This window comes from Myiozetetes cayanensis, unplaced genomic scaffold (assembly GCF_022539395.1).
Source record: "Myiozetetes cayanensis isolate MyiCay16 unplaced genomic scaffold, myiCay2020 scf4, whole genome shotgun sequence".
NCBI classification, from domain to species: Eukaryota; Metazoa; Chordata; class Aves; order Passeriformes; family Tyrannidae; genus Myiozetetes; species Myiozetetes cayanensis.
Window position 1 is genome coordinate 6218467 of NW_026087631.1, and position 21103 is coordinate 6239569.

General features: G+C 43.8%; 2 protein-coding genes across 2 annotated transcripts; both read right to left on the minus strand.

The window, feature by feature from the left end:
- Positions 1 to 1836: 1836 nt before the first annotated feature.
- ATP5ME (ATP synthase membrane subunit e) lies at positions 1837 to 4163 on the minus strand. Its single transcript, XM_050329176.1, has 4 exons — positions 4007 to 4163; positions 3797 to 3851; positions 3456 to 3554; positions 1837 to 1976 (listed from the first exon to the last, which is right to left on the minus strand). Exons 1-4 carry the CDS (start codon positions 4040 to 4042, stop codon positions 1951 to 1953), a joined length of 216 nt encoding a protein of 71 aa, XP_050185133.1. The 5' UTR covers positions 4043 to 4163; the 3' UTR covers positions 1837 to 1950.
- Positions 4164 to 6382: 2219 nt separating this feature from the next.
- On the minus strand, positions 6383 to 18397 carry TMEM175 (transmembrane protein 175). The gene is made up of 10 exons (XM_050329175.1): positions 18216 to 18397; positions 17819 to 17857; positions 15239 to 15336; positions 14053 to 14104; positions 13170 to 13205; positions 11721 to 11804; positions 10914 to 11078; positions 9943 to 10021; positions 8102 to 8243; positions 6383 to 7556 (listed from the first exon to the last, which is right to left on the minus strand). The coding sequence occupies exons 1-10, from the start codon at positions 18354 to 18356 to the stop codon at positions 6893 to 6895; spliced, it is 1500 nt and encodes a 499-aa protein (XP_050185132.1). The 5' UTR covers positions 18357 to 18397; the 3' UTR covers positions 6383 to 6892.
- Positions 18398 to 21103: the final 2706 nt, after the last annotated feature.

A 21103-nucleotide genomic window follows, 5' to 3' on the forward strand; every position in this document is an offset into this window, starting at 1 on the left:
GTGTCGGAGAGTGGGAAGCAGTGAGATTTTGAAGATCACCATAAGACCCTGTACACTTAAACACTGAGAAAAGCTCCTTATGTTCTCAAATGTTTTCTGGGAAATGAAGCCTGGAGACTAATATTCCTGCCCTCTGTGCCCCGTGTGAAGTGCTCAGAGCACTGCAGGCTGCCCCAGAAGGGCTTCTCACACAAGGAGCACGGGGTGCCTGCACAGCACACCCAGCAGCGCTGGCAGGACACAGGGATGTGGGTGGCAGTGCCCCTCGTGCCCACGTGCATGTGGGAGCACAAGTTGTCCCACACAGCGTTGGGGTGGGCATGCTGCTGTGTATTTCCAAAGGGGACCATGCACACTTGCAGAGGGGTGTCCATGGACATGCAGGGTGCAGTGCCAGTGGAGTAGGCTGTTTCCCAAGGATGGACCATTTCCATGGGAGCAGTGGGGTCTCTGACGCTCCCTTAGGAAAAGGGCAGCCCTGCAGTCACACAGCAGTGGAGATGTCGTAGCAGGAAGCTGCACTGGTGTGGACAGGGCAAGCCTCCCTGCTGTCTCCACAAGATTCTCTGTTCCCTTCCTCCTGCTCCTCTACCTGCTTGCAGACCTTCAGCACCCCCAGGAGAGGACACAGCCCTGCCACACATTTTGTTGGAGTATTTCTGTAGGTCAGTGGTCTCACGTCCTTGCTGCTCTGTAGCTGACTGCCCCTCATGTTGCTGTGGCAAGCCACACGCAGCAACCTGATGGCAATAAGGGAAACAGCAAGGCAAGACCTTTAATTCTCCTTTTTTTCCCCACGATAAACCGTATCAGTTTCTGATAGGATACAATCTGTAGGTAAATTTTTTTCCCTGCAGCTGATTCTCAGGGGCTGCAGAGTTCTTGCCGGTCTTCCGTGCAGAAGTTGCATCCCTGCTGGTCAGCCATCGGTTACTTGCCCTTCCAGGGGAAGGAGCTGTGACAGGAGGCAGAAATAGTCCTTGCAGACCCCTAGGAAGCAGCACATCTACACTACTGCAGCTGAGAGGAGGGGCAGGGTGTGATGAAAGGACCAGTCAGACAACAGCAAGCTACAGCCTCAGATTATCCAAGAATAAAGTGCAGGGCAGCACTCATCATTCACCTCTGGTATCCTTGGACAGTCCCTGATGCCTTGATTCCCGGGCTGGCTCATCCAGGGGAACCACTGATGGCAAAACACAATGCTCCAGAAAGGAGTGGCTGGTGGTAGGAAACTCTTTGCTCCTCAGAGGCTTTGATGAGATGCTTCATCAGTTGCTCCCACCGTCCTCTGATCTGTCCAGCCACAGCATGTCCAGCCCTGAGCTCTGGGCAGCCTGCTCTGCCCTCCTTCCTCTTGCTGTGGTGATCACTCCCACTGCCTAACACAGGGTGAGAGTCTGAGGAGAACACTGACTTTCTGATTGATACTACACCAGCCAGGTGACAAAAGTAATTTTATTCTTTTTCCCAAAACAGTACCATCTAACCATATAGTCAGCTAGCCAGAAGACTGGGATCACTGTCCTTTCAGGTCAGCAATTCCTTAACTGATTTAACACCTTTGAGGCTGGTGAGTTACTGGAACCCAGGGAGGCTGTGGATGTCTCAACCCAGTAAGTGTTCAAGGCCAGGCTGGACAAGGCCTTGAGCAACCTGGTCTAGTGGTAGATGTCCCTGCCCATGGCAGGGCGAGTTGGGACTAGATCATTAAGATCCATCCCAACCCCTTAACATTCTGTGATTTCTACAGAACTCCCCAATCAAGCCTAACTGTATGTCTATATTTAAGTATATCTAGTGCTGTTCTGGGCAACTCACTCAAAAAATACCAACTGAAGTGTAGTAAGTACTTTATTGATAGAATATCATGCACAGTTCAGAAACCATTGGACAGTTCACAGCCTAGCCATGTATTTCCATGTGTGAAATTCAAACCAGATCTTTTCTTCATTTCAATATGGAATCTTCACTTGCTGTAAGAGAAGAAAAAACAAACATCGTTAGGACACTGGCCAATCCCATGCATTAGTACTAAAATATGAAAAACATTAGTGGAATCAAAGGCTACTTTTATGTAAGTTCTTTCTAGTCAGTTTTTGATTCCCGCTTCTGCTTATTAGACAGAACTGCAATTCATACTTTGGGGTAAAGGCCCTTTTAAGTTTACGCGTTGGTAAAAGACAACTTTCTGAACTGACAAGTCAAATAAGCCCAGAAAAAGGTATCCTTACAGATATGTCCAGTTATCCATCTGTAAGGAAAAAATCTTCAGCAACTACATTGCATTCAATGAAAGTTTAACAATTGCTTTTCTGAAAAAAAACACACCAAAACCATTGCTGGGAACACAGACCTGTCACCTTTATGCCACTTTTAAAGAGATTAAAGGTTCTATAGAAATAATCAGAAAATTTCATTTTTAAGTAGACTGATAGCACCACAGCACGGCCTCTACCTCCAAAATTACGAAAGTTTAACCTAGCTAGAGAACATCTAAAAGACCCATTTATTTAGTCCATGACCAATGGGGACTATGTATTTGAGATGGCAAAACAGCCATGCAAAATGGCTTTATCTCTAGCAGGTGATACAATCACCCAAACGCATATTTGATTTTCTGTACGTGTAGTTCATTTAATTTTACAGTGTTTTGTTCAGGACAAGGCAAATGACACTGGTTTCTATGGAAAGAGTTACTGAGCATGGAGCTGCATCAAGAACAGCTTGAGCTATTAATCAGTTTTCTGTCTCTTCTTAAACACTTAATTCCACCCAACAAAAACTTGCTGAATCCAAGCTAGAGAGCACACTCCACTGTAAGGCAGCAGGGAAGGAATCCTGTTAGGACCAAAGAAATAATCCTAAGGGCCAGGGCAACAATGCCGCAGCAGGAATATTACAGGGTGGAAGGGAATGAGAAAAAAGCAGCAGTACTAATATGAACTGATCCCTTCCAGCACACTCACTTCTCACGAGAAATGCCACAAATAAAGCTGACCTCTAACACTACGCCTGTGACACTGCTTAAAATTCTGGCGTTGCAATTACATGCAGTTGCCTATGGCTTCTAGTTTGGATGATCATTCATACTTATGAGGTTCCTGCACTGCACGGAGAAGAGGGACTGTAAGTTTCTTGCCTACGGCTGAATAAGGGGCATCCCACTACGGTCATTATACAGATCCAGTTATTCCTCACAGGATAAGCAGCACTGGAAATTCAGACAGCCATTTAACAGGTCCTGACTAGTTTCAGAAGCATTTTTAACGCTACCTCTGATGAGCTGTTCTAAATGCAGGCATCACTAAACAGCAGCACTGTTTTCCCCTCACATCACCCTCAGCACTGCCTCCACGGATTAGCTGAAAGCCTCAACTTCTCCTAAAAGCACTGCGCTAGCACAGCAGTCCAGCAGCCGAACGTGGGATGCACAAACCAAACCGAGGGACTACCTTCTGCGATCTCTTTTGCAATCCGCTCCAGCTCCTCACGCTTCTTCTTCTCCTCCGCCTCTATTCTTCTCTCTTCCTCAGCAATCGGCTTCAGGTAGTCTGCCAGCGACACGCTCGCTTTAAAACCCACCTTCCCGCACCCGCGGGCTCGCTCGGGAAGGAGGAGCAGCCCGATTTTTTGCCGGCACGAAGGCACAAACCCGCAGGGATCTGCGGGCTCAGCCCGGCGGGGCCGGCCCGGCAGGGCCGCGGCAGGGGCGGGGGGAAATGGCGGCCGGGCCGCCTCAAGGTGCCCTTGCGGGGCCCGGCGCTGGCGGCGGCCGCGGGGAGGCCGCACTCACCGTATCGCTTCTTGCCGTAGATCATCCCCACGAGCAGCGCCGAGTAGCGGGTGAACTGCGGGGACGAGAGACAAGGACGCGCCCTTCGCTCAGCCCCACACGCACCGCCGGCCCCCGCCGAGCCCCCCCGGCCCGGCCCGCCGAGCCCCCCGGCACGGCCCGCGGCCCCGCACACCTGGGACCCCGGGGCCCGCAGCCCGCCGGCCTCACCTTGATGAGCGGCGAGACCTGCACCGGTGGGACCATCCTGGCGGCGGCGGAGGCCGGAATGACGGCGGCGGGCGGAAGGGGAGGAGAGAAGCCGTGAGCGGGCGGCCGGGAACTGCGTGTGCTGCGCCCTCGGGGGTTTGCGATCCCGGCACTCGAGGAGGTCCCGGGGCGCAGGGGATGAAAACAAACAAAACAAAACCACACTTTTTTTTTTTTTTTTTTTTTTAAAGTCCCGAGAGCAATTGGACATTCAAACGGGTCGACCCGTTTGAAAATAGAAAAATATCTATCACCACTCTGGGTGGTGAGGTGTCGGAATGGGCTGCCCAGGGAGGCGGTGGAGCCACCATCCCTGGTGTTCAAAGAGGTGTCTGGATCTGGCACTGGGTGATGGGGTTTAGTGGTTTAGGGGTTACAGTGGCAGTCCTAGGTAGATGGCTGGACCCTACCTGCTGTTGAGTGGTTGGTGTGTCTCTGTGCAGATGCTCAGTATGACCCGACACAGACCTTTGAAACCAGGTCTAGCCCGCCCTACTTTAAACTGGAGGGTTGGACTAGATGGTCTCTTTTAGTGTCATCCATTCTGTGATTCTGGGATTGTAATAATCGTTGTATTTCACTTTAATTCTCCTAGAGACTGTGATATTTAGTAAATCTCTAAAGAACAGCTAGTTACTGCTAGATTTGGGAATGTTCTGCTTGAGAACGACACAATTCAAGTAAGTGCAGTTTGTTTCTCAAGAACATACCAAAGCTATCACAATGATCCTAAATCAGCTGTCTTTACACAAAGTCTCACATCAAGTTTGCCCTCAAGTTTAAGTTTTTAGATACTACCAAATTTGGTTTGAATAATGGTGTCTTGACTACAAGAAAAAATAAAATTGTTCTTTCTGCAGAACAAAATACTTATTTGCAAGTGGTATGAAAAGAAGAAATGCATTAGTTAGCAAATACAGTTCCTTGTAGTATTTATACATTACAATTCACTTCATCCTTGTAAACACTGTAGTGAAACTTCCTGGTCAGATTCAGTTTGTGTTCTCATTTTCTTCAAGGACCAACAGAAATAGAATCAACACTTCTTCACATCATATTAAAAGCATTTGTGTGTTTTTATACAAAATCATAAAACTGAGGTTTTTGATGATTTTGAAGGAAAAACCTCCCACCATCTAACATAACTGTAAACACTGGATATGTTTCACCTGTAGAGCAGAAATAAAGAGCTACAAGCTTTGTTTTTTCACTGATTTCACTGATTGACATTTATTACAAATACACATATTCACTACTTATTATGTGCCTGCTGCACATTAGAGACAAAACCATACAGAACCAAAAGTGCTTTCATTAAGTATCAGAAAAATCCTGCTACACACAACACAATGGAAGTTGTTTAACCTCAACTAGGTATAAATCCCCTTGAATAGCTGAACATACTCTCTTCACATGAAGTTTGTAATATTTACAATTACATACAGGTATCAAGGTGCTTCAAACCAAAAGCACAAGTGCTTTCAAGACTGATCTCAACTGAAATGAGACATCCGAATTTGTTTTCACCTATAATTTCTTCAGGCATACTTCGCCACAGTATTTTTTCTTTTTTTTTTTTGTATGAACAACAAAATTCCCCAAATGCCTTTAAATATGGCATTAAAGCTGTCAGGCACTAAGACAGTTCAAGATACAAAACAATGGCTCTCCCAAAACGAAATGTAACAGCTTCCAGGGCAGCCAGAGGCTAGATGACTTGATAAACGTAAAGCTTATCAAACTGCACATAAGGGTAAAAAGAAGATCCACCAAACCAGAGACTGGAATTTCTAGAGGGTTAGTTTTGGTTAGTTTCTTCTGCTGTCTTCCTGAGGCTCAGATCCTTTAGTTAGCCACTACTCAGGAAAAAGCTCAACTCCCTTACCTGATGGGATACTCTCATATGTGGCAGTCTAATACTCTCTTTGAATATGACATCATGCCTTCAGAATAACAGAAGGATGTTCCATTCAAGTGATAGGAAAACAGACACAAAAGGCCTGAGAAATGCAAAACTTTTCAGATGAGCTGCTGCTGCAGGACAGCAAACAAATTTACCTTTAGTCTCATAGCCCTTTTCCCTGGGAGGTTATCAAAATTAGTTGAAACCTTGGACTGTGGCAAAGCCACATGAATCCTCATTTGTTACATATATCCTTTTTTAAAAAGAGCAAATATACCCAAGGAACTTGTGTTCAGGTAGCCTGGAAGACTGCTATCACAATTGCAACTGCCATCTGAACTCACACACAGAGCCACTCAAACACAGGTAGGTTTCCAAATGCTATCCCCAGTTTGTAACTATGCAGAACAGACATTGTAACCATTTGGGAGGGGAAAAAAAAAAAAAAAAAAAAAAAGAAAAAGAAAAAAAAAAAAAAGAAAAAAAGAAAAGAGAAGACCAGCAACCCATATGCACAATTGTTCCACCATGATGCACTTTCCAGAAATCCAGAGGTCTCCATTGTCTTTCATACCTCACTTCTTATCTTACAGTAGCACAACCAGCTTCTACTCTGGTGTTTGGTTACCATTTTGCTGGGTACCCATTTGTGCATTTCTTAATCGACCATCACTGCAGTTACATGTCAAGTAGCATTTTTTCCTGTAGAGTAACTCTAAAGGAAACAGAACATGCTTGTCTTTGTATCCCCTATTTATTTGCCCAATATTTTCAAAAGCAGATTTTGGAAAAGGGGTCTCGAGCACGGCCAGCTAAAACTTAAATATGCCCTGGTTATGGTCAACGCAGGCTTTGGTTTAGATCAATATAATCCACACATGAAGATAATGTGAGTTAGAAGAACTAAAGTTAATCTCATAACTTCACATGCACTGCGTGGAAATTTAGGACAGCGTTTCAGTAGGAGACAAACATGCCTCTTCTTCTTCTAACAACACAACCTTCCGTCTAGAGAGAGACATCATGGCCTTTACAACAGTTAAAGAAATTCTGACAAAAATGCGCAAGGCAAGAAAAGCAAATGGGATTACAATCTGCATAAGATGGAAAATTGCTGTGGAAAATTCACTTAACAAGCACGTTAGAAAGAAGGCCCCAAGGCTTACACAAGGATAGAGAGCCAGCTTGGCAAACATAAAGGCATGCTCCCTGCCACCGTATCTAGCAAACGGATGCAAGGTTTCCCTTTCATTGAGGAGGGCTGTAGTCCATATTGCAAACTGAAATATGCTGGCAAAGAAGGTGATAACACAGCTGACCTGAATGGCTTCTATTTCATTATGAGACTTCTCTGCAAATTCACTGGTCAGCTGGTAAGCTAGTGGAAGCCCACCAATGAAAGATAATGAAAGTATGTTAAGCAGTCCCATTAATCGGGTAGCTTTTGTTACATAAAGGAAAAGGGAGTGATGGACAAACCACAGGAGACCGATTGTAACAAATGAGCCGAAGTAAGCAAGGTAGTTTGGCCCATATTCACTTAAAGCTTCAAGAAGACTGCCATGGAACTTCTCTTCAACTTCTCTGGGATCAGGGACATTGTCTTCACTGCGGAGAGAAAACTTACTTTACTTTACATATTACTGTTATAAAACCACACCTGGAGCACCACTGAACTGAGTTGCTTTACTCTGAGTGAGTAGGGAACAACAGGCATCCATTATAATTTCTAACTTAAAAGCGTTTCAAATAACAGCTCTGCAAAGAAATTAGATCTAAAAGGAAATCCAAATGTAAGTTGGCATTCCTTTGTGTTAATGTAATAAAGCTGCCAAAGTGACTAAACAGGTTTTGTTGATAAAACCCTTTCATCTGAAAATATAAATGAGCAAATGAGAAAGCTTTTTTCTTCGAAACTCCACATCCCAACACGTATTACATAAACTGATGATCACTACTGCTACAACATGGACGTCAGAAGTATCTTTGGTTTGTATTCTGTATCTTTCCAGAAAATCATACCTGAAGTAACCACTGCAGATTTTAGAAGTCACAGACAATGTCTGATGGACTTTATTTCCTCAAATATTACATACAGACGAAAGTTAATACATTTAACAATACGAAGTGAAGGAAGCAGCACAAAGCCTTACCATATATCCAAAATGAGCAGGGTTGCTACAATAGCATAGACTCCGTCACTGAATGCTTCTACCCGTTCCTTACTCAGAGGCTCACTGAGGTAAAAAGTGAAGGTTTCTAAGCTGTGGTGTTCCTCCTCTTCATCTCTCTGACCTGGAAACAAATTCACATGCTTAATAATGAAAGAAGAAGGAAGTATAAAACAAGATAGTTCAACAACCTGTGGTGACCTCCCTTCCTCTTTCTCCCCACCTGCCAAAATTTTTCTGTAGGAAGAAGGGTGCCAGTCATTCACAGAGGTCAGTCACTCCACCTTTTTTCTGCATCTGTGCCTCTCCCTGAAGTTCATGTTTCTTTCAAGACAAGCACTTCAGGCATAAAAAAAGCCCTGTCCTTTAAACTGTATGGCAAACAATGTCCTCCAAGCAAATAATGACTCAAAGCTGTCACTGAACAAAACAAATCAGATGCTGTGCCTCGGGAAGCCCTAACAGCTGTAGGTCCTCTATGACAGTGTGAAGAACTTATGGCTGAAGATACTCCCTGGTGGCTGAACTGGGATATAAACTGGGATATAAAATTTAAAATAAATCAAGTCTGTGGTCAAAAGGTGGAGCTTTTACAGGAAAAGTCAAACCCATCTCTAAAGACCAGACTCTGGACCAACTAGCTAGCCAAAATGCACTGCTGCAGGACTCTAGGTTGGACAAAGAGAAAGCTTGACCTTCCAGAGGAAGCAGGAAGAGGAACTGAATACAAAGCAAGCGTAATCACAAGAAATTCAGTAAAGTAGTAATTTATGCCGGCCATCTGACGGGGTGAGGCGTTCACAGACATGACCTGACTGCAAACTGCAGCAGCATCCCCGTTGCAATAAACATGGACAATATTTTTATGTGTCTATTCTCGGGCCCTGAGAGTCTGGCTTCATCCTTTCAGAGCATTTCTACCTCCCTGTTACTGCTGCCACATGGGGGAGTCAAAAGCATGCTCCCCTTTGCACTGCAAACAGATGGACTTGCACTCAGTAGAAGCACAAAGGTTGTTACTCTTCTGCCCCACCATGTGAGTGTCGATTCCAAAGTCATGGTCTGCTCAGTGTTTCTGTGGTCAGTTTATACTGCTCTGCCACTGCACCTTTCAGCTGAGAGGTTGCATGATACCCCATTCTCCTTTATTTTGGCACTGGCAACCTCTTTCTCAGCAGGGTTTAGGAGCAGCTCAGGCTATTGGCACGGCTGTGCTATTGTTAGTCCTGACACAAGGAGGGCAGAAGGAACATAAGCAAGGAGCATGAGGGAAAGAAGCATGGATTTAGGCTGACTCAAGCCATGCATGAAGGCACCCCTCTAGACCATAGCACTTAATGAGATGTAACATCCTGAACAGTTAGTTATCCTGAAAAAGTATGATTTACAAGTGCAGCTTTTGCCAGTTTGAAAATGTGTGACTATTCAGCATTGTAGGGAAGAAAGTGATGACAGCAGAGCGCTTACTTCCTTATATTCTTCCATCCCCATGTTCCTTTTTTAGGAGGGAAAAGGGATGGACAGCCTGCAGACATCATTCATGTACTTGTGTCTGCATGCATGTGCAGACTCAGACAAACCAGAGAGGTTTTTCACCTTTTTCATCTTTAAATGTGTTGTGCCTTACATAAATCTCATCACAAATATGGAAAACCAGGGAGCAGGGGAGAAACTCTTTGGAAGCACATCAATAGGCCCCGAAATTACTACATTACAAGACTGAAAATGGAAGCAGAACTAAAATAACTTCATTACAGGTTGTTTGGATAACATGTTGACAACCTAATTTGAATATACTCCTTCGAATTTTGTTAATTACTTACCAACAATTTTGGTTTTACACCATTTAATGAATCGAGTGAGATGTGGAAAAATGATTACAAGTCCAAGAAGTACATAAGACTGTGGAAAAGAAAATCAACAGTTTAAATATAGTTACAAAAATATAAATTACCTTGCAAGTTTCATATGAAACTATTACTCTCAATCTTAGATACAATCACATAGAGAAAAACAAATATTGACTTTAAAACCTGAAAAAAGCTCAGCTGAAATGAAAATGCACATCTTGAATACTGCATTTTGATAGCTAATTTAGTACCAGTAATGAAGCAAACTAAAAGCAGGGAAATAATTCTGCTGACAAAAAATGTAGGGATGACTACTTTGAACATTTTCAGATAAAATTATGCCTTTTCACCTTTGGACTCATAACTGCCCCTTTCACCAGCTGCAACCTGATTCCTCCCAAATGTGAGTATTATTTAAACAATGCCAATTCTGTGGAATCTTTCTCAAAATTCAGTTAAATCCACCTTTTCCTAAAGAACAAGAGGAACAGAGGCTCAGGAGACATTCAAAAACTAGATTTCAGTTCCAAGTAGGGATTCTGAAAAAATAATAAAAGCTATTACTAAGTAGGAGCAACTCACTGCCAATAAATAAAGATGGAAGACAAAAAGGCTGGGAAAGCGCAGGCCTTAGCCAAAATTATTTGTTTTGAGATGCAGGTTGGCTAACTGGTCTGTTTAAAAGAAAAAAATCAGGTGCAGCAAGCAAGGTTAATTTTGTAGCAGAATAATCTTTTTAAACTATATGAATTAATGGATCAAGTTACAGGTCGACAGGTCTGGACTGAACACACACAATGCAAAATAGCAGCCACAGTATCACAGAACAGGCAACTGAGAAAGTCTGCATATTTAACATGGGCATCATTATCTTCATACACAGTCCTAAAGGCAACTAATATAAACTGCTGCATCAAAGTTTTTGGCTAACTGGGAGAACTTACCAAAGGAATAAAGAAAAAAGAAAAGATGGCTGCTAAAAAGCATAAAATTGGTCCTCTTAGGATGATCTTTAAGATATGACGTTTATAGAAATTCTGATTTTCAGAGTCCTGTATCTGTTGATTCAGTAAGTGTGGGTGATAGAATCCATACGCTACTATCACAGCCTGCAAGGAGAAGAGAATTACCGAACTTATTACGTATAAGCATATGCAGCATTTCAAATACAAAACGTAAAGTTATAAGTCAACAAATGCCAAAACAACATCAAACTTGTTCTTCACTCCCATATGGAAGGTTGGTCTTAGAAACTCTGAGATTTCACAATGCACTGTACATCAAGATTTTAGTCTCCCCTGCAGAGCCTATCATGACCGTGGGTCTTAACACGAAGAGGAATGAGGACCTCTGTAATAAGGAACAGAATGTGACAAAGACCAGGAGAAAAACAGTGCCACTGGACTGAGGCTGAAAGAGTGAGTTCCCTCATCCACCACTGCACAGTTCAGAAAGAACCTCAGCAAGAAAAGTAAACTGCAATTTCTCCCGGGCATTTTTAGAAAGAGTAGGAAAGGAACTCCGTGGAGATCAGCTGATTTTGTTGGATAAAACAGCTTCACAAGACAGTGGAAATGCAAACTTTCATCTTACATACAGACACTGTATTATCACAACAGGCACAACTTTGAAAAAGAATGCTGTACAAACAACACATTTAGCAATTTATACCCCTAGACAAGAAACTTTGTTTTACTTCTACCCATGGAAGTCTATTTAAAAGCAAAAATGTAAATGGATGGCTCCAATACCTGTATAAGGCCAATGACAACAGCACAGACACTGAACAGGAAGATGCCAAAAGGTACATCTGGAAAGGAGGCCATTAAGGAAAACTGGAAAATAAATGCAACTAGATCAAATATTTAATTAAGAAATAATGTAGGAATAACAGCAGAGAAATGGAAGCACTCTTCATTCAAAACTGAAACTCAAAAACCTAAACAATAATTTGCATTTCAACATAATTCCACTAAATGCAATTTCTAGCCACAAATAAATGCAGGCATCCCAGCCAAAGGCATCTGGAGAGATGGCTTTGCTCTGGTATTGATACTGCTCAACCTTAACCACTCTGACACTATGTCTCCATAATAACCACAGACTGGCCTGTAGCTGAGCATAAAGTTTAACTGTTTTTGGTGGACATGACCTTCATAGCTGTGAAACTTGTTGATACTAAACAAATTAAAAGATTCAAAAAAGTATCCTCTCTCTGTGGCTCTCCCTTGTATCAATTTCAGCACCTTTCTTGTGGGGGGGAGGGAAAGCAGGGTGTAGTATTAAAGTAACATTGACAGCTTTCTGAAAATTATTTCAGCTTCAAGGCAAAGTTAAAATTATGTGCTCTTGCAGATAAAGACTGCTTTATTGACCACAGCCTTATTTTTTGCAGACTAATATTTAACATAGATATATCCACAGAGAAACAGGTGCCCATCTTACACATATAACAGTCAAGATGCATTTTAAGCAACTATTTTATTCTGTTAATATAGTGTTCAGTTGCAAATATTTATTTTAGGTCATCTGACCAAAAACTGTTCAGATTTAAAAAATGAACATCAGCTGCCAGAATCAACCTTGCTGTTTAAGTCAAAAGCAATACCACAAACTCTGTCTAGATCATGAAAGGAAAATGTTCTATCATCCAAAGAGGAGTCTGAAATAACAGTTTTATTTATCTTACTAAAGGCAAAATTCTCATCAGACAACTTTGACCTTTTTCAATACACTTGCTCTTTTAAAAGAAAATTTTTTACCATGAGGTTGTTGAAGCACTGGCACAGGTTGCCCAGTCCCTGGAAACACACAGGGTCAGGTCGGAAGGGGCTTTGAGCAACCTTGTTTAGTTTAAGATGCCCCTGATCATTGCAGGGGCTTGGATTAAGTGGCCTTTAATGGTCCTTTCCAACCCATACTATTCTATGGTTCTATGATACTATGACTTTCTATGACAATCATTTTCTTCTAGAATACTCATTTTCTGCCAGGTCTAAAACATACAATAATTGAAGGTTATAACATATCCTCAGGAATTTTAAAGAAGTGAGTCTTACTATTATAATGGATTCAGGGTTAATATTACAGTAACACTTTCCTGAGTTTCTGAATACTTTGGTAAAGTTTCTCCAAACAAGTAAAGAAAAAAAAAACAAACTGTAATTTAAACAAATATCACATTTTAGAAAAGTACTTACTGTATATGGCAAGAAGGTTATGATCATCATACAAGCCTAAAACAGAAAAAAGCAAACTGAAACACTAGGGAAAAATACAAAGCAAGCAATGCCCTCATTGAAGATGTGTCCAGAAAATACAAACGGATCAAACAGATCAGCTTGTGCTGCATCATGAAAAATACCCGCATTTCTGAAGTTGCTGAGCTTTGACTACAACAAATGGATAGTTTTGTACCCACCTTTCATGTTTGCTATCCAAACCGTACAGGCTGATTTTAGAAAACACTACAGTTTTTTTACCTATACCAAAGGTAAAAGTTTTGCTATGGTTTTTAACAGACTTCTTAGCAGTGGTAAATGTATCATACCTTCTAAATAGGTGTTTCTGATTTGTCAAGAACATTAATCTCTGATTGCAAATATTTCATAAGTAAAAAACCAAAATTTAAAACAAACAAAGAAACTAAAAACAGCACCTCAAGCACAAAGAAATGCTTGGCTTTGAAAGCTACATTAGGTAAGAATTACAGGCCTTGAGCTAGTCCTCTAAAAGAACTTCCTGTAGTGTTATCTCATGGAGCTTAACCAGAGCTTTTATTAACAAAATCAAATTAACTGTGTGTCAGAGAGCACATTTTTAAACAGTATAGAAAAATACTCAGACTAACCTGGTGCAGAGGTTCTTTTGGCTTAGAGTAAAACATTTGGAAGTTAAAAGCAAGTGACTTATCAATCAGTTACCTTGGAAAGGAGGAATTAGAGACCTTTGTATCTTCCTGACTTGGGAATTTGGCAGAGTGATGCTATTTAAACTAAAAACTTTTGTATATTCACAGTCACACTTAAGAAAAAGTGACCTGTACTTGCCAGTTAAACATCCACCGTGTCTGACAAGACTTACCAGATTCAGAAGAGCCAGGACATCATCTATAAGCTCTATGACCTGGAACAACCTGTCAAGGCAAGGCAAGGTATCATGAGCAAGCCAACTCCCCAAATCTATTTTACAATACTACATATAAATTGTACATTTATGATAGTATAGGGGAACCTCAGTTCCTTTGCTCCAGAGTTAATACAAGTATTTTGGGTATTAATAGAAGTATTAATACAAGCTACCAAAATTCATTTACCTCAAACATGTGAGTAATTTGTTAGAAAAATCTGAAGAGTGAGATACAGTCAAGGTCAGTCATGGAGCAGTTATTAAGAACCCAGTTTCCATTTGAATGACAGAGTATTTTCAGAATGGTAAGGCTTAAAATTATTTATCTTGAGACAAAGCACAGTTATTATCACACAAAGTAAAGCTTTGCTTGCAAACTTCCCCACACCTTGTTAAATAAATTCCTCATCCATGTCACTTAGAATCAACAGAATCAATCACCTTCCACAAAACCCTAAACTAAACAAACTAAACGAAGACTATGCCTCAGCATTTACTCATGCAAGCAAACAAAAGCAATGTGATAAAAGCATCAATGTGAGGTATCGGCTCCAAATATTGAATTGCAGGTTGCACACCTTGACTGCAAAGCAGTCAATCCACTTGCACAGTAACATTTGTAAACTTAAAAATCCCAACAAAAACTGCCGTGGTTCCACTATGATACCTGCATGTCAATTCCTTTTTAACTACCAAGACAGAGAAGGTGGGAGTGTGTCCACAGCTCTATAAAATGCAGAATCTGCAACATTACAATTGATTTGTGAGAAGCAGGGCTGAGGACAGAGAGACAAGTTTTTGTGCAGCTGTATTGTATCAGTTCCTATCTTCTGGAGCATGCAAGTTACAAAGTCACACTGTTTCAGCATAATTAGAAGTTTAATTGCATCTAAAATATGAAGTAAAATTAAAAGTAAAAAGATATATGCTTGTTTTTCTCTGTCTCGCTATGTCAGTGATGTAAGAGTAGTTATTCAATGCTAAGGGCAGCATTTCTTTACAATGATTTTTCCACATTTTTTAACAACAGACAATTCAGAAGTATGTCAGCAAGACAGAAATGTATCAGACACCTGGTTATCTCCTGTACTATTAAAAATTACTTTGTCCTCAACTTTGGAGTTAAACACATTCTTCTTACCTTACATGAGCTGCCCATGCCACTGTAACTATTAAGAAGGTCATCAAGTAGACCGCAATTTTTGCTAGAAGAAGTTGCTGAACACTTTCACCTAGTTTCTGTAACAGAGAAACAAAAGTTAAATGTTACAGTATGGACTCCCAAGAATGCAGTACTCTTCCAACAACCTTTTCAGTACCTTGCAGAGGAATTGGTTTATTAGAAGTTCATTAAGGCCAAAATATGGCATACGATGTATCAACACACCTCTTTGATTTGTAAAAGGGCTTCCCAATACTCTGTTCACCTTGAGATTCACTTATGTGCTCTCTCATCACTGTTACTGTGATAACGCATTTCACAACATGCCTCTTTTATTTTCACAGCACTGACTTCTGGACTGGAAGCATCATACAAGTTTTCATGGGATGATTGTCAGCAAGGTGGAAGGAGAGGGTGTGTGTGCCTGAAAATTTGGCACTTACCACTACAGTGGCTTAAACAGACCCATGCAGCATACAGATCATACTTGAGCTTCCTAGACTGAGACAAAAGGCCTGTTTTTTAAGAGCAGAAAAATATATTGTGATAAAAGAAAAAAAAAATCTGTAAACGTTCTCAAATTATTTTGTTTCCTAACGTAACTGTTTTTTCAGAATTAATTTATTTTCTGTAATCTTCTTTTCCCACCTTTGCTTATTCAGTTTACATTTACTTATTGTACTGATTTTATAGAAACACAGAAGATGCTGAGTTGGAAGGGACCCACTGGGATTATCCAGTCCAACTACTGGCCCTGCACAGGACGTGCCAAGAATTCCACCATGTGCCTGAGAGGTTGTCCAAATGCTTCTTGAACCTCTTAGGCTTGGTTCTGTGACCACTTCCATAGGGAGCCTGTTCCAGTGCCCAACCACCCTCTGGGTAAAGACCTTTTGTTGATATCTAACCTAAACCTCCCCTGACACAACTTCAGGCCATTTCCTCAGGTCCTGTCCTTGGTCACAAGAGGGAAGAGATCTGTATATGACCCTCCACTTCCCCTTGTGAGAATGTTGAAGACCCAGTGAGGTCTCCTCTCAGTCTCCTCTTCTCCAGGTTGAACAGACCAAGTGTCCTCAGCCACTCCTCACATGGCTTCTCCTCCAGACCCTTCACCATCTTTGCTGCCCTCCTTTGGATGCTCCCTAATGGCTTAATATCTTTCTTACATTGTGGTGCCCCAAATTGCACACAATATTCAAGGTGTGGCTGCCCCAGGGCAGAGCAGAGCAGGACAATCCCCTCCCTCAGCCTGCTGGCTGATGAGGGGGTTGAGTCCATCATTAGCAAATGTGCAGACAACACCAAGTTGGGAGGGAGTGTTGACCTGCTAGAAGGTAGGAGGGCTCTGCAGAGGGACCTGGACAAGCTGGAGAGTTGGGCTGATTCCCATGGGATGAGGTTCAACAAGGCCAAGTGCCGGGTCCTGCACTTTGGCCACAACAACCCCCTGAGAGCTACAGGCTGGGGACAGAGTGGCTGGAGAGCAGCCAGGTGGAAAGGGACCTGGGAGTCTGGATTGACGGGAAGCTGAACATGAGCCAGAGTGTGCCCAGGGGGCCAAGAAGGCCAATGGATCCTGGCCTGGATCAGGGAACAGTGTGGCCAGCAGGAGCAGGGCAGTGATCCTTCCCCTGTACTCAGCACTGGTGAGGCCACCCCTGGAGTGCTGTGTCCAGCTCTGGGCCCCTCAGTTCAGGAAGGACATTGAGGTGCTGGAGCAGGTCCAGAGAAGAGCAACCAGGCTGGTGAAGGGACTTGAGCACAAGTCCTATGAGGAGAGGCTGAGGAAGCTGGGGTTGTTTAGTCTGGAGAAGAGGAGGCTTTAGAAGAGGCTCAGGGGTGACCTCATCACTCTCTACAACTCCCTGAGAGGAGGTTGTAGCCAGGTGGGGGTCGGTCTCTTCTCCCAGGCAATCAGCGATAGGACAAGAGGGCACGGGCTTAAGCTGTGCCAGGGAAGGTTTAGGTTGGATATTAGAAAGAAGTTCTTTACAGAGAGAGTGATCAGGCATTGGAACGGCCTGCCCAGAGAGGTGGTGGATTCACTGTCCCTGGAGGTTTTTAAGACGAGGCTGGATGTGGCACTGAGTGCCATGATCTGGTAACCACAGTGGGGTTGGATCAAGGGTTGGACTTGATGATCTCGGAGGTCTCTTCTAACCCAGTTAATTCTATGACTCTATGGTGTTATCCCACCAGCACTCAGACATCACTACATAAGTTGCTTCTCTAAGTGATGATTTATTACCAAGAAGAGCAGATGCTTTCTGAAAGATGTTTCGGTCAGACGGGCAATTCATTGTTCACAGAAAAGTAACTATAAAATCTGTGGCCTACAATATTCAGCTCATTCAGGCTTTACGTCACAATGTGTGCTATTTAATTTTTCAGCCAAAGTTCACCAGGTCATCCCCTATGCAAAATTTCTGCTGGGCTTAATGTTACTTATCGGTTTCAGCTTTTTAAAATCTGAAACTTGCAATGAAGCAGGACTGCTATATGAGGATGCTACATCTGCTTGGGAGGACACGAGGAACAACAAAAGACACGTGTTACCTGATCAGGATGTATTTTCGTGTGAGCCACCGGCAAAATCTGAAATAACAAAAACCTTATTAGCACATGGCATTCTGTTTCTTTTCATGGGCTTCACCAAAAACGTAACAAACTTCAGGTGGCCGCCAGTGTCGTCGGACGGGGCGGCCACGGGCAGCTCGGAAGCCACATCCGCTTTTGGGCCACGGCCGGCACCGCCGACACCGCGGGGCTCGCGGACCGCCGCCCCATGTCGCGACAGCGCCGCCGGTCGGGCCGGGCCCCGCGGGAGCGCCGAGCGGGCCGGGCGGGCGCGGCCGCGACCCGGAAAGGCGGGACCGGCCCCGGCCGCTCCGGCACTGCCCCTCCCTCCCTCCCTCCCTCCCTCCCTGCCCCGCTCCCGCCGCCCTGCGCTCACCATCACGGTGGCGATGATGGAGAGCAGCGCATCGCTGTAGGCCAGCAGCCGGTGCGACGTCTGGGTGCTGCAGCTGCCCGGCTCGGGCTCGGGCTCCAGCCCCCGGCCGCGCTCGGCGCCCGCGGCCCGCGGAGCCGACATGGCCCCGCTGCGCCCCGCCCGCGGCCGCGGCGGGGGCGGCGCTTCCCCTCACGGCCCCGCCGAGGGGCCGGCGCTGCCGCCGCTGGTCACCGCACACGGCCGAGGGGAGGCCGGCGGTGCTGGGAGCTCGGCGGCCGAAGAAGCGAGACCCCCGTCTTTTAAAAAGCCTTCCAGCTGGTCTCTCCGTTTTTCCATTGCAGCATCCCGAGTCCGGCGACGCTGGCCAAGGAAGCACCCACGGAAGAGGCAAAGGGAACACATGACTCTCGGAGAACCAATTGATATTCCCCAAACAAGTTTCGTTTTTTTTTTTTAGAAAGGGGAGAGCGTTGCCAGCAGGTCGAGGGAGGGGGTCCTGCCCCTCCGCTCAGCCCTGGTGAGGCACATCTGGAGTGCCGTGTCCAGTTTTGGGGCATCTAAAGGGTGGGAGAGGGGTGGCGTGCCGAGAGGATGGATACAGGCTCTTCTCAGTGGAGAAAATTCCCAGAATTTTGCTGGAACACAGGAAAATTCCACACTATTTGTGCACCTGGGATCTCACTGAACATAACCAGACCTATAGCTGGTTATAATCAGAAATGAAGCCTAGTGGCACCCAGCCCCTCTGATCTCCCAAGACCAGAGGGTTTATTTTCTGCCATATTGCTATACTTTTAATGCAGGACTCAGAAAATATTGACTGTTCTTGTAATTTTTTTTCCCCTTTTACTTTCAAGGTTGGGCTTGGAGTATATGTATACCCTACTGAGGAGTATATGTTGAGTGAGAATATTGTATAAGACACAATCACAGAATAGGTAAGGTTGGAAGGGACCACTTGAAGTCATCTGGTCCAACTCTCTGCTCAAGCAGGGTGCCCTACAGCTCATTACTCAGGATTGTGTCCATAGGGCTTATCTCCAGAGCAGGAGACTCCATTATCTCTCTGGACAACCTGTTTCAGTGCTCAGTAACCTGCACAGTTAAATGACATCTTCCTCATATTCAGGTGGGACTTCCTGTACATAAGTTTCTGCTCATTGCCTGTCATTATATTGCTCAGCACCACTGAGAAGAGTCTGGATCCAACCTCTTGGCACCTGCCCCCTTTAGATACCTATATACGTTGATAAGGTTCCCTTTTAGTCTTCTCCTCTCCAGGCTGAACAGGCCTGGTTCCCCCAGCCTTTCCTCATAAAAGAGATGCTCCAGTCCTCTCATCATCTTTCTTGCCCTCTGCTAGACCAGTTCCAGGAGCTGGACACAGCACTCCAGATGTGGCCTCACCAGGGCACAGCAGAGAGGGAAAATCAGCCCCCTCAATGTGCTGGCTCTTCCTAAGTCACTCCAGGATCCCATTGCTCTTCTTGGCCACACAGACACACTGCTGGCCCATGGACAGCTTGTTGTCCACCAGGACCCCCAGGTCCTTCTCCACAGAAGGTCAGACCCCAGCCTTTACTCATGCCTGGGGTAATTTCTCCCCAGGTGCAGGACCCTGCACTTGCCTTTGTTGAACTTCAGACATTTCTGCTCTGCTGCTCCCTCCACCCTGTCAAGGTACTTTGGAAAGGCTGCATGATACCTCTGGTACTGGCAACTCCTCCCAGCTTTGTATCATCAGTGAATTTGCTGAGGAGGCCTCTACCCCTTCATCCAAGTAATTGATGAACAAGTTAAACAATACTGGGCCCAATATTGAACCTTGGGGGACACCGCTAGTGACAGGCCTCCAACTACACCCTGTGCCACTGATCATGGCCCTCTGAGATCTGCCATTCATCCACTTCTCAAATCACCTCACTGTCCGCTTGTCCATCTTGCAGTTGCTGAGCTTACTTATGAGGACATTGTTAGAGAAAGTGTTGAAAGCCTTGCTGAAGTCAAGGTAGACAATATCCACTGCTGTCCCTTCATCCCTTCAGGTAGTTGTCCTATTGTAGAGGGCGATCAGATTGGTTAGCATGATTTCCCTTTAGTGAATCCCTGCTGACTACTCCTATTTTTTATCCATGTGGATAGAAATGGCCTTCAGAATGAGCTGTTCCAACACCTTTCCAGGTGCAACAGTGTAAAACACAAACATTTTAGAATGTAGTGCAGTAGGGATTAATGATGCAGTAGACTGAAATTATTCATATGAATGTTTTTCACTGCTTTGTATGAAGTGTTTTATGGAACATGTAGCTTGAGTTTGAAGTGCATTTATTACACAGAATTGAAATACTTCCAGGCACGCAAATCTCTGTATGACTAGTTTAATTTTTCATTGTATCATAGTGTGATGGTTCGGACCTGGCTCCCTACCAAATGCCCAGACTCATAGTAGCAACTGTGAGAAATAATATCAGTAAATATATCGTAAAAATATCAGTAAATAATATCAGTACATTCCGATATGAAAGAAAGCCAATTAAATACATGAGTTAATGGATTTCATTACTCAATTTAATGGATTTCATAGGGCATTTCTGATAATCCTTAACTGTGGTTTAAAGTCTTCTCTTTATTGCCCTTATCCACAAACACTTAAGCAATCAATGTCCTCTGGTTAACTGGTGTTTTTTTTTGGTTTTATGTATGGAAAACTTCGTTCCTAGAATTTAAAAAAAAAAAAAAGACAAAACCAAAAGGGAGGCAGATGGCCTCTTTCCTTCAACTAAGTCAGGTCTTCATGTGTCACTTTCCAGAGAGGTGATTTTCACTGAGAGTGACAAGCTTCTTGCAGCGTACTAGCTATCACCTGAGTTACCATAGTTAGGCTGTGC